This window comes from Schistosoma mansoni, chromosome 1 (genome assembly GCF_000237925.1).
Source record: "Schistosoma mansoni strain Puerto Rico chromosome 1, complete genome".
NCBI lineage: Eukaryota > Metazoa > Platyhelminthes > Trematoda > Strigeidida > Schistosomatidae > Schistosoma > Schistosoma mansoni.
In genome coordinates, this window is record NC_031495.1 from 1,474,113 (window position 1) to 1,495,728 (window position 21,616).

General features: G+C 35.5%; 1 protein-coding gene across 1 annotated transcript; it reads right to left on the reverse strand.

The window, feature by feature from the left end:
• Positions 1–330: 330 nt before the first annotated feature.
• Smp_105370 (cathepsin B-like peptidase (C01 family)) lies at positions 331–6,217 on the reverse strand (the record flags this gene model as incomplete). The annotated part of the gene is made up of 4 exons (XM_018792941.1): positions 331–659; positions 2,347–2,680; positions 4,184–4,414; positions 6,110–6,217. The coding sequence occupies 4 exons, from the start codon at positions 6,215–6,217 to the stop codon at positions 331–333; spliced, it is 1,002 nt and encodes a 333-aa protein (XP_018647503.1).
• Positions 6,218–21,616: the final 15,399 nt, after the last annotated feature.

Here is a 21,616-nt window from a genome sequence, read left to right on the forward strand (position 1 = left end):
CATCAACTCTGAGATGCAGGTACATCCGGCTGACGAGTACCAAATGGGAGGAAACGCGCGTCCTGGATTCCACTGCTAACCACCATCCATCTTTGCTTACCATACTTTAGATTTTATTTTACAGATATATGAAACAAAACTAAAAAGTTTGGTAAATCAGGTTCCAAATATAATATGCTCATTCCTTACCTTATATTGTGAATGATAAAAGTCAGAACTTAATTATCATGAATTATATTTGCATATAACTGTCTAAATTTAAATCATTTAGTGAAAATAGGTTATTCAGATCAAGTTATAATAATGATATTATAATTATTTCCAATTTGATCAAGTCTTATTGTCCACTTTACCAGCATTCACAAAACTTTCAATTTCGCATTCATTTGACCCGCGCAAAATCTTAAAGTATCCATTCAGACCCCAATCTTCATTCCATGAGTTGGCACATAGCCAGTAAGGAATATCATTTTCTATACCCCATCCAATTATTCGAACTGAATGAATGGTAACTAGTTGTCCAGTTATATGTCTATAAACACCGGATTTATAGTTAAGAAAATCAGAATGCACAAAAATGCCCGCTTCAACTGGTCCATTCATCATAATTTCTTTCCTAATATCACTTTCATTTGGTCTAAGACTGTAGATGACTCTTCCTATAAATAAAAGAAGACATTCAAAACAGTCAGTGATTAACCTGAAAAACAATATATATTTTAGTATTTCACAATGCTGTAAGAAGATGAATTAGACTATACTTAGTATACGGTTTGAAATTCTAATTCTAATACGGAATGAATATAATATTTTTTATAGTTTCTAAACTGGCTTTACAATGTAAATATCCAATTCATAAAGGGAACTAACTGCATGCAATTTTGAGTAGTCCGTTAAAGTCTTAGATTCTTAATGTCCATTTAATCAAAATACTAAAAAATTATTTTATACAAGTTGTTGCACCTTGGTACATATTCATCCATACAATCAAAAAATGAGTTTTGTTACTGCTTGAGTGAATACTTAAACCATTCTAATTATGCTACTAGCTGATAAACGGGAAACATAGGTTGGAAACCTGGTTATAGAGAAGAGTTATACTGATGGTCAAAGGAGAATCATTATTGCTACCTACAATCGGTTCTCAAAAACTTTCGAGACAGCCATCATTCATGCGGTAAATGTCACTTTCCTCGTAGACACAAAGCCCAAAACAACGTACATTATACCTACATTATTTATTCATGAGATGATCGTATACAAGTATTCTGTTCTGATTATTATGTATCATGTTTGTCTTTGGCGCTCACGAAATTTGTTGTCCCACACAAATGGATGGAAGCGAATAAACCGTATCAACCGATCGTAATTAACATTTAAAAAATCTAATCTGGTTGCATCAGCTATATTCCGTGATAGCAGAAACTTGTAGCAGTTCATCCAAGCCAATAATGGTGACATATTTGTTGTAAGTAAAACAACTCAATCATGTCCAGTATCTATCTTAAGAATAAAAGAAAAAGAATATTATTTAGGAGATTTTATGCATTTATCAATGTTCTGTTAAACTGTCATGTTATCTTTTTTGAGCTTAATATTTATTTATAATCTATGCGAATTGTAATTTACTGCAAAAATTGCGTAATAGTTCCAAATACAATCTCTTGTTCCATCTATATCGTAATGAAAATTCTGTTGATATTTCGCGCTTAACATTGTCAATTCTTCTTTGTGTAATTGGCTAGAATACTATCAGCAACAGCGTTCTATGGTAGAGAACAAACCAGCTTCCAGCTGAAGAGGAAATTAGGAAAAGACGTTGGAAGTGGATCGGACATACATTAAGGAAATCACTAAACTGCATCACGAGGCAAGCTCTAACTTGCAATTCAAAAGGGAAGAGGAAAAGAGGAAGACCAAAGAACACATTTCGCCGAGAAATAGAAGCAGATATGAAAAGGATGAATGTTAACTGGAAAGGATTGCCCAGTACATGGTTGGATGTAGAAAACTGGTGTGAGGCCTATGCTCCTCGACGAGGGGTAACAGGCATAAGTAATAAATGTATTTCATAAATTATTAAATTTCATAAACTATATACTGGTATGCTAGATTTGACTTTGAGATTAAAGTCGTATATCCCTAAGTTGATCTGTCTGAAAATACAGTATACATCAATCTTGATTATAATCATATATTGGTATGGGTTCAATTGTACAGCGATAAATGGCAAAAGTATCTACTTATTGACTTGGATGTGCTGTGAGATTTCAAATATTCACTACAGTGAAATGATTCAAAAGTGTTAAAATTAAGAGTATGTTGTTTTGTACATCCCGTCCTTACCGTAATGTTTATCAGCTTTATATGGAATAGGATATCCAGAACGACATGTTTTCGTGCATGGTGGTGCTGTGTAGGTAATATAGCCACACTTTGGGTATGAGTTAGATGATCTATGATCACATTTCGGAAAAGGATATGGTAGACAACCTGTTGGATCCCCTGTAACTAGTCCATTTTTCAACCAATAGTCCCAGGAGAATTCAGAAAACCCAATTTGGCAACCAAGTTTATTTTTCGAACAAGAAATTAGCTCAATGGCACTCAATTGTACTTTCATTGTTCCATTTGTCTGAATGCATGTACGATCGCTGATTGAGGCAGCTGAAGCTACAGCCTGATAAATTCATAAAATTTCAAACATAAGTAGTCATCAGATATTCAACATTGCGGTTGATTATTAAACAATGAACTAAATGTATTGCTAGTCGGTATAAAAAATTGTAAGGAGCTAGCTGTCTATTCTGTTACTTCATTTCTTAATCCACAATATTCGTATATTCATTGCCAAAACAAGCATAAAATGGTGTTTTGGTTGTGGTAATAATCTAAAGTATTTCAGTAGATGTTTTCTTTATGATTAAAATTAAAAATTACTTCAAGACTTGTGGTCAGTTATATTAAGAGTATTCAATTCAAAAGAAAGATCAGTTGATTAAATAAAGCCCATGTGAATTGTCCATTTATTAGCTTTTCTTTTTAGCTCCTACCCATGTGACTTGCGATAAGTATTGTTACAAAAAGCCACCACATATTATCTATTTCGATACCAGATTATCTGTATAATAACTATTGAGTTTTAATTTAGATAAGACCAATCAATTAGTCTCATACTTAAAAGGGGTCGATTTTTTACCATCTGAGAATAATTAGGATTTTCCTGAACTGATTCGCTTTTTTTCAATTACTGTCCTATCTTTCAATTCTGCAAGTCCCAAATACATTTAGTCGTTTTACATTTCAGATATAAATCCAAGGTTGCTTTTTTTCCACGAAAAACAGTAACCTATCTTTCCACTTTCTGTAAAAGATATAACTAGAAACGTGAAATAAAACACAGTACATTTAAATTAAAAAAACATCTTCAGCTTTACACTGATTATTAGGACAAGTTACAAATTATTGGTTGAAGCAATGATGAGTAAGGATAGAAAATCTAAACACGATTTTACTGTTCTTTGTGATACTCTAATACTTTAAAATATCGATCAATATTTGAAATGTTGTTGAATAAGTATCAAATTTTACAGTCACTGTCATTAATTGCTAATTTCTTTCGTATAAGGATAACGCTGAGTAGATTTCTTTCTAACCGGTATTTCTTCATGTTCTTTGTTGTTTTATAATTGGTTTCTATCACATTTGGTTTGCCATTTTCCTTATTTCTCAAGGTCATATTTCGCAGCAAAGTTTGTTCTATTTCAATCTGGTCTTAATTGAATATCAATTTTTTTTTACACTTTTGTCTTCTTATTCAGTTCCATCGTTTGGGGGATTATATAATAGTTCCCGTATAATCGAGCTCTCAATAAATCTCGTTCGTATTAGAATAATTTCAATTGTTTGCAAGTGAAAATTGCCATATGTTCAACAGAACTTAATCTCAAAATACAGTAATAAGACAGAAAATTCAACAATTTTGAAATGAAGTATAGTTTCGATTCTAAAAACAACGAGTTAAAAGTGATAATGGATAACTTTGAATAATGTTCGGATCTATCAATTATGAATATAAGACGAATGAATGAGATTGACCTTTAATTCTTGTTACAGTGAAAACACTATCATTGATTACTATAACAGTAATATATATTGTGCAAAAATATTTATTGAAACGTACCCAACCGGAATCACATTTTGACTGATCATGAATAATATTGATACTTGGACAATCTTTCCATTGTTCACGTGAATCAAAATAATCAGGTAATTGAATATTTTCATCTTCATGTGAAATGGTGGAAAGAATCCCCTTTCTAAAATGTCGAATACCATAATATCCAAATGTATTGTATACATCAGATATTGATTTAAATCGATTCTGTTTTGATGCTTTCCATCCAGCAGACGGCTAAACAGAAGATAATTTAATGATTGTATTTAAAATAAATGACTGTTGATGACTACTTCGAACGATTTTCTTATTATTATATTACTCGATATTTGCAAATAGGTGCTTATTAAATTTACATTTACTGAACTCTTATCATATTTCTGTAATGAATTTATGCAGCACACTATTTCCATCTTTTTTTAATGGATGTATTGTACTTACAACTGAACTCATCAAACATTTAAACAAAATATCATTTTATATAGTTGAGATCATAAGTCAATTGAAGCTAGACCACCAAGGAAAACTTGGAAGCACTGGACAGCCATTTCGTCCAATTGTGGGACTCCTCAGCAGTGCGCATCCACGATCCCGCCTCGCGAGATTTGAACCCAGGACCTATCAGTCTCGCGCGCAAGCACTTGACCGATATCATTTAATGATCAGGAAATACTAAGGATGTTTACCAATCAACCTGATTGAAAATATGATATATCTTATTGATGTGATTACTGAAGCCTGACCTCGATACTTTGACTGAAAAGTTTCAAATCCTTTAATTAATTGATAAACTTATTATTATTGTTCTGTGGAAAGAGACACCTAAATACACACTTAAAAAAAACATGTACAGCAAGGTCAAAGTTATTTTATGTATGAGCGATTGCTAAATGAAAATAAGTAAAGAGATAGTAGACAGTCATCTAGTTTATACATGGAATATGAAATGGAACTGTACATATGGTGTCAGTTCAACACAATAACAATCTAACGTTAAAAGAATTAATGAAGGTACCTAAAAATAGAAAACTACTAAATTCAATCGATATATAAGTATATATGCATAAACTTGTTTTTTTCTTAAGGAATATCAAATTACATGTTTTTCATGGTTAACAGATAATGCGGAAAATAATTATGAGATGGTGAAGAAGATTTTGTAGCTCAAGTGGATGATTTTGATGGATTTTTGGTCTCTGAGCTGGATAACTTAATCCAGCTCAGAGACCAAAAATCTATCAAAAAGGAAAATAATTACTCAGCAACAATAAAACTATAGTAAAACTATAAAATGTTTAGATCAAAAGTAATTTTTCTTCTCGATCTCTTACACACCATTGAATTTATATTCATATTCAGACATCGACAATTATAGATTATGCAATTATAATGTATGCTTTGAATCAATCTGATAAATTAAATATATTAAGAAAAACTTACATAAACCTAATACCCTATCCACTGAAAGTTACCTATTAAATATTACTCTCGTTGTTTTAAAAAAAACGATTATTACTGAGTTAGAAATGTAGTAGTATATTTATAATAATTGAATTTCGCTAAATAATACATGATGAACTAAGTAATTTTGTAGTGAACAGAACACTAGTTGAGACAATCGAATGTATTTAAGCAAAATTACAGACTATCTCACTAAATTCTGATAACCATACAATGAACAGTTAATTTGCAAAATAACAACCAATTGTCTCAATCTTCACTGTTCTTTCTGTAAATATCAGTTCATCTTCTCTAATTTCATTGTTTATGCATTTTACTACCAATTGCGCTTCATTTCAGTTCTTTCCTCATCGGTCTTCTGCCAAAATACATTCTATGTCTGACCATCGCCATATACTACTTATATGGATATAAGTAGACCACACCACAATTTGAAATGGAATATTACTATACTAATAACTATTGACTTACATAATTATTTATATATTGTATTAGTTCATCAGATAATATATTAAACTGCTTCAAATTATATCCATTCAGATAGATAAGGAAATAAATTGAAAGAATAAGTAAATTCATGTGACTTTTGGTAAGTAAATTTGATAGTAGTATTCACAAATTATCTGTTTCTTTATATTTTTGTTGAAAAAAGAAATAGACCTATTTATACTGAAGCTTATCATAATGATCTTTGGAATGGAATGAATGAATAAATAAAACTATGATAAAATATAACTGAATAAATTAAGTATAATTTTAAAATGAGAAATATTGTATATCTTGTGTCAACAAGAAAATCAATATAAAACAGATATAATAAAATGGATCATTCTTAACTATAAAGAGTTCAAGGATCAAATGAAACATACTAGAATAGAATGATGAATATATATATATATATACTGGTACGAAGGGGTACCAAATATATTTGCACCACACAAATCTCACTTGATTTCTGTGAGGGCTGTGATACTGCCCGTGATGCCCAAACCAAAGCAGGTGGTTTTATTAGGGGCCACACCCGGGCCTTTGACCTAAAGCTCTGATCCACAAGGCAGTGGAGCATCATGAGGAGATGCAGTCCCATGGTAGCCGGTGACCAACGATTGATTCATACGCCATTTGTTCCTTCAGGGTACTGGAGCCCATGTGCACCATCGGTTCGGGATCAGGGTTTTCCAAATCCCGTAGGTGGACTCGCCGTGTCTACCGACCCGGTTAAAACGCCGGACATTCGCTTTTCGTCCTCTCAATTTCGTAAACAACAGTAATGCCACGAGAATGCAGTGAGTAGGAGTTCCCTGGCAGAGGCTACATACGCGTGGTCATGTGAGAGCATTTGGAGAGAGAGAGAGTGGACCCTCCCCACTCTCGGCCGTACTAGGGAATTTGGGGGTATATATATATCATGACATAACAAACTACCTTTATAGTGCTAAAGGTAACTTTACAAATTTGTTTATTTCAGAATTTCACTGGTTAAGTTTAATGAAGCTACGTTGACGGACTGAAGATGGATTCTATATATCATGAATTAATCTAAAGCGAAAACAAAATTTTGTTAACTGATGTGATTTTTAAAAAGAATACTCATTCACTTTAATATCATTTACCTTGCTTAATCTATTTATTTCCCATTATGAAAGCTTTTTAAGCCTCATAGAAAAAAATTCCTTATGCACTTTAGTAATAATAAATAGATGATTATGAATACAGATTATTCACGTTATATTCAATCATGTTCTTAGTTATTATTTCTTCTGTAACTTTTATTCATGAAAAGAAATAAGTAGTTAAGCACTAGTCATTTATTCGTATTTTTCACTATCAGTGCTGTAATTTAACTGGAGCATAAACTTTCTGTTTCATATCCTCTTCAAAAGTATCAAATACTCTATGTAGACGTGATGGCATTCAGAGTTTAGAAAATAATGAATCCAAAGTCTCCGAATCTCAAGACCCCATTTATGTGATATAAACACAATTCTTAATGACAGGAGTAATTGTTTTGCTAACAACTGAATTTCCTGTTCTTGATAATGAATTAATCCTATAGGATTCTTGAGGTGGCGGCGGTAGACATTTCAATATTGAAATGATTATTCTTGGTTTGTTCTCAAAATTCTAACCATTCAAACTTACTGTGAACCTTTTCATTTAGATGAGTATTATGTAAACTGTATTAACCAGCTTTCTTGTTCTGATCCATGAGTAGAGAACAGAGTTCTATATAAATAGATCAAAGGATTACTATCTCGTTGGTCACCTAACACAAACAACTTAAATAATCATCTATCAAACGGGTTTTATACGAAACTGCTTTTGATAGTCGACAAATAGGCCAAGGCTTCGTTTATAGGGAAAGGTACCAACACGTAAAATAAGCAGCATATATTGCATAAAGGATGAACACTGAAAATTCTTTTTATTACGAGTCATTAAGTCGTCATCAACCTATTTCAGCTTGAAACATTTGAAATGCTCAACTGTTTGTTTATTAGCTCATTCAAATTTTTACAGATACAGTCGATCAAACAGTGATCAAGAATATGAAGTCTCCACCAATTTCGACAACATGAGTCCATTATGTTTGCCCTGAATGGTTAAAATTAAACCTATGCTACCTGGTTATAATGATGTATTTGTCGATAAAGTTCACGTTGACAACCGCTAATAAAGAAATGAAAATATCAGATGCAAATTTTGAAAATACTCCAAATCAGGTTTAGATTATAAGAATCATTCAAGAAGACCGACCCACAGTTCCGTGTAATGCTCCCTGGGTAGTAGGGGATATTTCCGTGAGATAACGCGAGAGGTTAAATAGAGACCGTGCTGATCACTCATTCTAAAACAGATGGAGATCGGGCTAACCACCCACTCTGTATTATTCTGATTTATAGGAGAGGCTAACTACGAACAGAAAGCGTGATTGAAGTGCCAGAGAAAATAAATCCTCTTTTGGTGCCTTCCATCTGGAAGTGCCCATTAGGTCAAACAAAGGTGGGTATGAGCAAAGGACGTAAACTCTACCGTAGACACTAAAATTGCTTATGGTATGAGCGTGACGTGGGCATATCGTCCATGACGACTTATGGCCGAATTGATTTGACTATTTGTTATTCATTTAGTGTTTTAGAGAAAGCTGGGCTACGATCTACGATGATCTTATCTATACCTGTGTATACTATGAAAGGAACGAGTATCGACCTGCGGACTTCACATATGCATGTAACGTATACTTACGAGTGAAAGCATCAATGGAGTGTTTAGGCCTCGGTTTGTGCATTATATGTATACATGTAAGGTACACTTATGACCATGCGCATCTATGTCTATGTGTACTGTAGGATGTATCTTTGATGCGTGCATCCTATATATGCATGTAACGCATAATTGCGGTAGTTCTACGTTTCATACTGGTGTATTCATTATAACTCATAGCGCTTTTGAAATGTGCACAAGTTTCAGAAAGTGATAGAATAGTGTAGACTATAGTGTCGAAAATGTTAGCTGATGCAGATAAACGAAGATTAATAGAGAAGCTTACCATGAAATCTAAATCATAGGAGGGACGAATACTATTCTACGTAGAGGAATGAGTCATAATATCAAAGTAACAGTATGAGCGGATAAGAAATTCAGTTAGTCGCACAGATTCTCAATATTAGCAACAAAGAAGCCATTCGACTAGTAAGATAACTCAAACTACTTTCTATTATTCAGTAGTAATAATAATAAGTACTAATTAATTATGGAAACTATTTACTCTAACCCTTCCTTTCTCCTGGTGATCGGCTGGATTATGAAGACCTTGACATGTAAAGGGATGCACGGAATACAATGGAGATCACAGAATCAATCAGACGATTTGGACTTCGCAGATGACCTGGTCCTCCTATCTCATACACACGAACAAATACAGACGAAGACAACAAATGAAGCAGCAATCTCTGCATCACGCACGGCCTTTTTGTGGGGGATTTTTGACGTGTTAGCTCCGTTCTTCAAAGAACTTTACCGCCGGAGACGGATATCCGTGGGATAAGGCGAGGTGTGCATTTTTAGGGTCGACCTTTTCTAACCCCACCCCTCCTTGTGGGAAGGCAGCATCGCTGTCATGCTGGTTGTCTGAAGGAAACACCTTACTGCCGTCACACCTCTGTACAGTCGGCAGTACGACTTCGCCTTCGAACCTTGGGATTGCTGCTTTTAGTCTTACCGCTCTTCAACCGACCTGTCTGGCATGGTAGGACCTCGAGGAACGATTGTTCCAGCCAGTATAGCTCGATTGCATCATCACGATAGGCAAGCCCAACCACCACGTCAAGGTAGCAGCAACGGTCGGGAACGTCAAGACAGTTCTACTATGCAGAGCTGAAACTTGAAAAACTACTACAACCATCATAAAAGGGTACAAGTATTTATAAACAATTGTCTACACAAGATACTTAATGTCTGTTGGCCGTAGACCATCAGCAACAGCCTACTGTGGAAGAGGACAAACCAGCTTCCAAGTGAAGAGGAAATTAGGAAAAGACATTGGAGGTCGACAGGGCATAGATTACGGAAATCACCAAACTGAATCACGGGGCAATCGATTACCTGGAATCCTGAAGAGCAACAGAAAAGAGGAAGGTCAAATAACACTACGTCCGGAATTGGAAGCAGATTTGAAAAGGACTGCCCAGAACAGAGTTGGGTGAAGAGACCGGTGGGTGGCCTATACCCCTCAACGATGGGGGAACAGGCGTAAGTAAAAAGTAAAAGGTTAAGCATACGTAAATTATCCAGGAGACTGAATAGGACAGGATACCCTATTTGAATGAGAAACCACGGAGTTTCTAATAATTATGGAGTTTATAAATTCGGCGACGACCATGGGTAATTGTGTACAACTTGACCAGCTGAATAATTTCATATGTTTGAGGATGATTTATGTAGGTTACATTTATCTCTAGCAGTCAAGATAGGGAAACTCTTGGAAAAAGGGGTCTTGATTGGCTCTAGTGAACGTTTATTATTAAAATCCTAATACTATTTTACTGGCTAAGTTTCGGATGAACAATAATACCCTTGAAACATGTTATCGTTTGGGTCCATCTTGGTCTGATTCATGTGCTTGTTTATAGACTCTTAAGGATACTCATTCTCACTACGTTACAAACAATACTTATCTTTTGTTAGTGTCGTTAAGATTAGTTAGTTCAGAACAAAGAAAAGCTTAGGTGTCAAACTAAGTTTATGATACCACTATTTAGTCCACAATGACCTACACTAAAGTACTACGTAAAAAACGAAATTCACCCAATATCAACACAAACGATTTTTTCAGAAGATCCTGATAGTGGTTTACTTTTATTATTTTCTGGATTGCAATGGACGGACACATTGACCGCTTAGCTGTATCTGCAAACTCAAAGATAAATTTTATTTGCAAATTGACAAACCGATATCGATTAGGGGCATCGAGAATAACTAATAACTTGTATCAAAATAGTCCATAGGCTCAATGTTAAGTGGACAATCTTTGCTCCAACTACTTGAACATCTAAATGTTGATTTTAATGCACAAACAAGGAAAAAGCCAAGTACTCAGAATAACACGTCCAAGATGCATGAGTGTATACACTTATTCTTGATTACATGCTCAACGATCGAATAGTCAAGAAACGAATTCGTTTCTTTTAGAAACAAATGGTATGGGAAATGCCCAGCTGATACCACTGAAATCATCCTACATCCAAATATATATTTGAAAGTTGGGTACTTTCTCACTGAATTGTTATTTCTCATAATTTATCTAGTAGATGGAAGTAACTGATATTCTTATCTCAGCAGCTAGGTATTTTGGTAATGATAAAAAAATGTCAATACTTTTGGGTAAACTACTATTTTATAAATCTTGATAAGTACCTTTTATCAGATAAAATGTTCGAGAACAGCTTAAATACTGAATACAAGCTGAGATGGTCTGCAATTGTTTGATGAAAACGGTGGGACCCATTGATAGTTTAGTTGCTTATTGGTGGACCACTATTATAAATGATCACAAACACTTAATACTCTATTTATTATTTCTGACACTACACCTATAATGTAGGGGTCCGAATGCCAAGATTAGTTGGACAGAATCTAAACTTAATTACGTAATAAACTGAATCCGACATGTTGAAAGTGAAGTAGAAATATATTTACAAAATCTGTGGGAAAAACTCCAAAATTACGACACTAAAACAATATGAATAGTTAAATTAGTGAGAATGCTTCAGCGGGCAATAGTCCGGCTTCATGTACTTTTTGAAATGAGTGTAATGCAGAGTCTAAATCAAACCGGCACTCAGTTAAACATTGTAAAGAATAAGCCTTATTCATTCCAGTTGCAATGGACAGCTCTTCAACTAATTTTGAACAAACAGAGTCGTCTGGCATACCACCTGGTTTGAGAGTTGATGCTAGCGTAGACGGTGTTCTTGAAGTCATAAAATTTGACACAGCCTCTGTGATAATCAGTGAACACTCCTGAAAAATAATATATCAATATGAAGTTTATGGGTACGTTAAATATACAAAAATTGTTGGAGATTAAAAGCTCTCTCTAATGTAAAGTGCGATCAATAGAATTTAGTACAGTAGTAAGCAACAATGCAAGTATGTCTCTACCTCTAAGTGTGAAATGTTACTTCGGAATTGGCATGTGTCATCACCTGAATTAATGATAGGGAGTGAAGTAGTTGAACTCATCGACCGCTTTACTTATCTTCGGAGTCTCATCAGTATTGATTGTCTGGTGTTTGACAAAACCTCAGCTGGATAAATGTGAATCATGGCCATTTGGAATAGAGGATATTCGTAGGTTACTAGTATTCAGTCATAGATGTCTACGAAGCATCGCTTGTATATTTTGGGACCACGAAGTAACCAACACCTGGGTCAGAAATAGGATACGACGTAAGGATGGCAAATAGATTAATGAGGTAGTAAACCTTCATCAACTGAGGTGGTTGGAACGTGTTGCATATGCCCAACCACCACCTACCTCGATAGGAGACGTTTTCTAGTGTAGGAGTAAGCTAGAAGAAAACTAGGGGCGACCAAACCAAAACATGGCATCAGTGTATGAAGTCAATGACACTTGAACTTAGCTATGTTGTTAGGTGTAGATTTTCTGGTTGTGGTCCGCGTGATTGTCATACCCAGTGATTAGAGACTTTGAGTGATATGGCTCAAAATCGTTTGGAATGTGGCAGGTGAATCCATTCTTTGCCTTTCTTTAGATTTCTGAGCTTCTAAATTCCTCATAACTTCTCTTGCCTTTATTTTACTAATTTATATTTTCTTTTCGAGTCTTATATTCAATGTTTAATCTTTCTTATTACCACTGATACTATTTTTACTTTTACTATTCTGGGATTTGATCTGACAGTTTTATATCAGTGTGCTAATGGGGTACGACGACTTAGACCGATGTACATATGTACAGGTTCTACGTTGTGAATGACGGACTAAGTACAGTAGTAAAAGGCTGTCTATTTCGAAACAAAGTACATGGATTGCCGCTCAAAACATGTGAATATTTGTATCTCGTTTTCCAAAACCAACTAAAACGTTTTGGAAATCTTTTTACAACTAGACAATGAAGACCTTAACTGATTCATAGATGTACGTGTTTTTGCGATGAAATCATCAACATGAAATAAAATTAACTTATTCGTCAGGTACTTAGGTATGGTGCTACCCAATTACTTAGACCAATGTAGATGGAGCGGGGTTTGAAATTGAGACTTAAAGCCTGAAAGTTGAACGCCTTAACCACTAAACTAGTCCCCAACCTCGCAACTTTTGTTACTAAGGCGTTATGTAAGCATGATTAGTTTCAAGAGTGAATATCCACCATCTCGATATCCACTTTTCTTTATTTTGACTGTAAGCACAGGCAAAATTCACTGTATACGTCAGTGCTACGTTGTCCTATTGAACTTTGGATGCGTACTTAGTTATTTAAACTGAACGGACAAATTTTCAACGGGAACCCATTTTGTCGCACATCTCTGATACATCTTTGTTTAGCGTAACGACATAATATTAAAATGGTAAGATAAAAGATCAAAGAACTAAATTCAAACATCATATGATGACTAACAATTATGAGAAAATTTTCATATCTTAGCTACACTGGTGGCTTACCGTAACTAAGTAGGTTTATGCTTGTGTACCACAACTTTGAGATACATTTATGTGAATACAACAAATATTACCCAATTACCCACAATAAAGTGAAGCATGTTTCTAACCCACATGGTAACGGTGCTACACTGATATGCTCATTTTTATAACGATGTTGCACTTGACATTGAAATCAATGAAATAAAAAAATGGATAAACTAATTACAGAATCTTTGTTCGTCTAACTAATAATAAAAATAAACTCAACACTTGTTTTAGATTTTGAAACTAACTCTTATCGAAAGTAGGTTTTAATGCATCATAACGTTTCACGGGACTTTGTCACAAAAATGGATAGACCTGATTGAAAGTAATGATTTTATTCGAGAAAATATGTCTCGGCCTCTATATCAAATTGCATTTAGCAGTTTGACTCAAACAGCCAGATGTCACTGTTGCAAGCTTGACAAGAGTCAAATGTCTCTGAGTGTCGTGCTTGCGAATTACTATGATCACAATAAAATAAATCCGTAGAAATGCTTGGATAAAATACCCATGATACTAAGGACTTGACAATAACACTCAATTACAGTTGACAAATATAATCTCTGAACGTTGTCTTTCTTTTCAGTACCGAGTACTACATATTGTTTAAAATGGACTGACAGTGTTTTAAAACAGCTGACGTGACTACATAAATCATGCTGTTAGAACAAAAGATCAAATGTAAGCTGACTGAGTTGGAGTATAAAATAGTTTATACTAATGAGAACTGATATCAGAAACTTTATAGAGAATTAAAACCTCGACATTAAGAAAGGGCAGATATACTGAGATTACAAAACCATATTGTTTAGCAAACTAGGTGAGTATAATATTACTCACGAGAAGAGATTACGATGCATTATTGTATTTCGATACGTAAATTAAGAAACCATCCTAGAATGTTGATATCAATAAAATTACAATGACCGAATTGTTAGACTTTCACTGAGAAAAATATCAAGTAGGCAATAACTACAATCTGAAAAGTTGAAGTGTGCTCGAAACAACAACCATTTGTATACTATCTTGTCCCTAAAAGAGAAACAATACTGTCAAGAAGTATGGAATTAGCCCAACATATACTCATCTAGAAAAACAGCAACCAGAGAACTTTAGGAAATAGCTTAATCAACGAAGCTACAGCCATATGTGAAACTTGATCAATCAAAATTGAGGCACCGGCGTACTTATAAAATAAGAGGACTAGAATTATGTAGCTCACCTGCAAATATGAACTTGGCAATGGAGTAACGCACCAGTCTTCCTGAAGAATTTTACCACTTTGATGCAATATGAGCATACGACAAACCAAGCGGACGGCATAGTTACCATAAGGAGCAATGTTTAGCAGTTGATCTGAAATGCCTTCTAAGTCGCTGGGGCGTGTATCCTGTGGCACTGATTCTGCTGCAATACATGAGTATCGCATGCAAACCAAGGGTAACTAAAGAATCAGATTTAGTGTATTCACCTACTTCGGACCAAATTACATCCAAATGTGAGTACCTGTCACTTCTTACATGCACGAGATCGGGCAAACGGCAAAGCAAACCTAGAACCTGATCACTTCCACGACACTCCATTCGCGCTATCGGTGGGGGTGGAATGTTCGTTATTGAGCGGTCGGAAGCGCTAGAAGCTGAGCGTGTAACTGATACCAATCTCTGTATGTGTCCCATTTGATATCCTTTCAATGACTTCAGGAGTTTCCTATCCTGTTTACATAAGCTGGGTCCTCTTAATCTCCGAGGCATGGACTCCTCTTTAACAGCGAACCAGGCCCATGATGGTAGAGGGAACCCACCAGGCAAACTGTTAACAGCGAAACGTTCATAGGTGGCCCAAAGGGGCTGATACTTTGGTCTGTAACTTTTGTCGGAACATTCATTCAATGAAGACTGACAGACGTAAGGGGCTATCTGGAATGTCAGGTATGCAGAAGGGTCATAGAACTCCGATAGTTTTCTTCTTAGCTGTTTGACGTCAAATACATTAATGTAGCTGAAAAGTATAAAACCCGGAGATGTGAGATGAAAGGTGACTTTATTGCTAAGTTTTAACTGAAACTTATTTGTTTGGACAATTTAGGTTTAAAGCAATTAGTCCCTTTGATAAATTTCGATAATGTAATAAGAATATATATATATATATATCACAGTTCTGATAATCTTCGTCTTCTTATTACATTATCGAAATTTAGGTTTATTTGTAGTTGCGAGCCAAAGTGAATAGATATAAAAGACAGGCACTGCTAATTACACACCTCGCATTATTTACCCTACAACTATCAGTCAGAATTAACACATACCATGACGAAGGAATCTAGATTGTCGCCTAAGTTGGTATACATCAGTAATTAAGCAGTGACGAAAGTTGTCGACCACAAAACAATCTGGATATCTGAGAGTATTTGATATGAATTTACACATTGCCATACGTCAAACTGACAATAATTTAAATCATAGTTTGCAGACCAACTCTACTCATGTAGGTACTGAACACGAGTGATGTCTTAAAGACAGGAAGTGGACATTATGGATGAACACTCCATGTCTTGTAATGGAATGAAGTGAAACATACCCGGTCCGCTAAACGATCAGACTACAAGAACCAGCACACATAACATTGCAGAGCCTCCCTACACACACATATCTTAATGTATCAAACATATAGCACAGGTTGCTCATAAAGAAAACACCTCACTCCAGTCATTGGACCTTAATGCCGTTCAACTGAGCTATATAAACGCAGAAGGACCTTGTCAAAACAACTCACTTCTATAGCCCAATCTCAATTTAGAACACGAGTAAGGAGAGGCAAAAACAAATGACTAATCTCATCAAAGTATACTCGGTAAATAAGGTGATAGGACGTAGACACCGATTAACCTACTACATAAGCTCTATCACATAATATACACTCAATGACGCATTATGAAAAAAATGTTTATCCACTTAGTTCGTAAAAAGGTTCGGCTTGTTAAGTGTACCATGAGCACAGTAAAATCTCTTACTTGTTCACAAAAGCACTTAGGAAGTTTAATATTTCAGGATTGCTACAGAATTGAGGCAAAATTTCTGGGAGGACCTTAGGAAGCACACGGGATTTTGAAGCTAAATATTTGTCACAGACATTGAGGAACTGGATGTTTTCAAGTTTTTTTAGTGTCTTTTTTCGATTGCGCCGCTTAGTTTTTGAACTAACGTGCTCCACTCGCAGTATGCTGGCATTAACCAGATTGCATTCGCCCTCATCTTCGGCAAATAACTCATCTGTGAACTCTTTATAAATGAAGGTGATGACTATACTCTACCCTTCTTTTTGAACCCACGTCGTTTCTTCATGGATCACGTGCTCAATGTTAAGAAATTCCGTACCTGGCGCCCAATATTCGTTATTCATGTATCCAATATCTTCGCAAAGACCTGGAATAAACCACTTAATTTCTTTTCTCTTTGACGGTCTGTTGGACTCAATAAGAAGAATAGGAAATTAGGAATCTACTGGAAATGTGGAAGAACGACAGGGCAAGAGAAATGGAGAAGCCAAGTTATTAAATAGATAAATAGATATACATGTAACAGATTTATATAAACGTATGTTAGAAGGTAAGAGATGGCTAAGGTGGCAGTAATGGTAGGCGAATTGCTAGATATGATATAAGAAGGTCGAATAAGTTCTACAGTGTCACTCCTATGTTGGTACACATAGTTGAAAATTGTTCCGGGAGAAAGACAGTAAATTACAGCTACATACATGGTTTGTCAAGTTTAATCTTCAAATCATTCACTGATTGAGCCGTAGTTGCTTCCACGTAAGATCGTATAGATTGAGTAGTTACTTCATGACATCTAAAACTTCGGGATTAGGTCTATTATGATAGTAGCAAAAATAAATGTACTAATGCCGGACTACGCCATAATTTCACAGCAGCACTCCGTCTTCAGAAAATTGGGCAGGTAAGGCTCGCCTCATGTTATTATCCAAACAGTAACGTAGATGGGATGAAAACCTTTCAGGCTCAGAGAATTAGTAAACAATGAGCGCGTGTCATATCCTTCTTTGAAATCAAAATCACAAGAGGGACATCCGACAGTGAACTTCACCATAAAAATTTAAACTATTTCGCAATCGCAGCAGATATCATGGGCGATATGTCATATTGCGCCACTCCCACTCACGAAATCTCATATCGCGAGATAAAACCAAAGTATATTATTATGTGGTATAAAGCGTAATCCAGGTCTTTTGTGAGAAAAGTGTTATTTAGACGTTCTGAAACCCTAATGACAAACAGTCAGAAGAGTTTGTGGCTAAGCGACTTCAATGTCGATGAACCTTTCTTTGTAGTCAACACCTTTGACTTAACAATGGGAAGTTAGTAATTCGTCTTTTCTGAATATACACCAGGCGAACACAATTGAGCATTGAAAAGTAAGCCTTCGAACTGCACAACATTTTAGCTGAACAAGTGGAAGTCTCAAATGTATTCGTCTCAGTCCCAGCTAAACGCGCCGACCATCGTTTAACATTTCCAGAACTCAGTCGCCATTCGCATCAGCGTCACATGAAAACTAACGCAAAACTAATCACAACGATATTGGAACTAGCATTTAGGAATTTACGGTGCTGTAGAAATAGCCTCACCAACATGGGCGAACGGTGTAGCTTGTCCAAGGACATCCTCCACTAGTCGATCAGTAAGCATATCTCTCATCAGTGGGTGTAGATCAAACTCCAACTACCTCCTTTCTGTTTTACTCTAATAAACGCAAGGTTATAAAGATTAGTCTTGCACTTAGAAACAAGTGAAATTTCTAAAGTAAAATCTGAAACTAGTCATCTTACAATAAAATGCGCTAAAGACCATGCCCTACAAACGAAATAGATAAGAGCTAACTATCAGGCTCATTCAGTGGTATCTATGCACAGCCACACTGAGCGTTCCATAATCTTAAGGAAGATGAAGCACATGTCACAGCAAACATATTGGGCGAAGATTCCTTGATCACACCCAAATCATACAAGCTGCTAGCTAAAATTTCTATTCTGCCACTCTCATCTAGATATGTATCTACCAGTGGAAAGCTACTTCATTGACACTGAGTAACACAAAATCAAGAGAACGTCGAAGTGCTTGGACCCATGTGGGTCAACAGGTCTGGATGATATCCACTTCAAAGTGCTGAGGAAATATGCGGAGCTGCTTGACCTCACTCTAGACATCATCTACAGATATTTAATTTCGGGTAACAGAGTAGTGAACAAGAACACGTGTGGGGACAATCGAATGTATTTAAGCACAAATTATGGACTATCTCACTAAATTCTGATAGCCGTACAGTAAATAGTTAATTTCCAAAATAACAGTCAATTGTCTCAATCTTAACTGTTCCTTCTGCAAATATCAGTCCTTCTTTTTCGATTTCATTGTTCATGCATTTTCATACCAATTGTGCTGCATTCATGCTCTTTCCTCATCGATCTTCTGCCAGAATACATTCTATGTCTGACTATAACCATATACTACCTATGTGGATATAAGTAGCCCACACCACAACAGTACCAGAACTTCGTATATCAAAAATGATAGGTTGGAATCGTGTACTAAGAGGATAATAAAATGGAAGGCCCAAATTACAAGACCATTTCCTTACCCAGTACATATTAGTTCCAGCATAGGATAACTTTAGGTAGATCATGTAACCTGGAAGTGCTTGAAATAAATGAAACCTATTAGACACAAGTTAAACAGAAGAGGGTGCTGAAAGAGAGAAAGCAAAAGGGACATTCGAGAAGCAGAACAGACAGTATTTATGTCCAGTGGAGTTTAGTCTTTGTGATGGAATAATTCAGGTATGACTACTTAGACCTATTCTCTTTTATTAGTTCAATTTTTAAGCAAGTGTATTTCAACAAGTTAAAGAGAACAAGCCAAAGCATGACAGTGAACGTACGAAAAACTTAATAAACGGAGGTGATTCAAAGGAGGTGAAGGTTTAAAATCATGTATATTTTTAAAATTTATAAAGCGGAACACAGTGTGAGGATGCACAATCAACTTTTGCCTGTCGAAATTATTATTACTCGTTATTATTATAGCTTTAGCGTAATTGTCCAGTTTTACTTATAATAGGTAATCTTGGTATTAAATGAAACAGATTCAAGGCTACAAAATGATCCAAAGAGGTGTTTAGCATTAGAAATCGATATCAATACCTTTAGTTATTTACATCCCGCTAGACTATGAGGAGCCGTAGAATAATGTAATGTTCTGTTCTGTGAACATGAGTGGTTTGCAGTCAACTCCTTGACAATACATTTTCTGGTTAGTAACACCACCCTCCCTATGCTATACCATCTTACGTTTTTGGTACGTATAAACGGTGCTTTGATCTAAGCTCCTTGTTTCAAACCTTGTTGTAATACACTATCATAACTAGTTCCGTGTTACAAGTTATTCAAATAGCTAAAACTCTTTGACAATGGGCTAGATATTCATTTTTTTATCGCACTGCTATGAAGTTAGCTGATAGTACAAGTTATAGGATACTGGTCAGCTGACATGTGGCTAACTGATAATAAAGACATAGCTGATTGGAGAATTTGAAAAAGAATCTAGGGTTGCAAACTTTATGAGTAAGTCGATAACTAGGTAATAAAATAAGATATTTGAACTCTAATTTTTAAAAGTTTTTAAAATTAAACTACAAAAATGAACTGGAAGGAACTCGCAATAATTTGGGATTGTAAAGTGAAACAAGGCTGGTATAGATTATTAGCAGAAGAAACAGACTATTTAGATCTTCTATTGTTAAGGTAGTAAGGTCATTAAAAAATATAGGTGTGCATTTATTTTTTCTTGAAAACATGAGCAGTACATATTAAAATGACATAGTCTTAATACTGACTCATTCATAATGTCCATATTGCCTTTTAATGGAGGAAGTGAAATGCCTGTAGAAATATGCTGCAACGACGGGTCGAGTTTTGTAGGTACAGTTTCTGAATTAAGAAAGCATATGCAACAGTGGGATCAGAAAAAGGTAAGTAATAACTCGCAACGAAGCAAATCCAACTACGTTACAATCAGCCATCATCTAGCGACTACGGTGGAATATGGCAATGAATGATTAGGTATTTGGGGCAGTTGTCATTACTGACCACTGGAGAACAGACTTTGACTTTGAAAATTCGGTTTTTTATCCAGTTGAAATCGAAAGGATTAAATAATTGACCCTTAACTCCATTTATTCGAAACTCTGGTGGTAAACTAGCCTTGTCCTCAAATATTTTGCTGTTCTTGTGGAAATACGGCGGAATAGTCAAAGAGGGTAACGTCGGAGATAAGTGTTACAGACGTTGAAAAAAGGTTAACTATCTAGCCTATGTTTCGGGAAAACTGGATCGAAGAATTTTTACCGTCACTACATGAATATCAAAACTGGTTAGTCAAACATCGCAATTTCGGGAAAAGGGATATATTAATTGTGGCTTCGAGTGTTTTAACTCGTGGGAAGCGGCCCTTGTGAGCGATGAAATAGATAACGACCGAAAGGTTCGGACGACGAAACTTCATACGATGAACGGAGTAGTTAGCGTAGATATGCGTAAGTTATGTTTCCTTGAATGGTCTGAGTAGTTTCTTGTTACACCAGTTCAGACAGAATCGGTTGGCATACCGCTGTAAGTCCTACTCTCCACTCCAATATGGAGTATACTGTGGGATGAACAGTAACTCAAGTTGTCGAAGTGACCCCGTGTTGT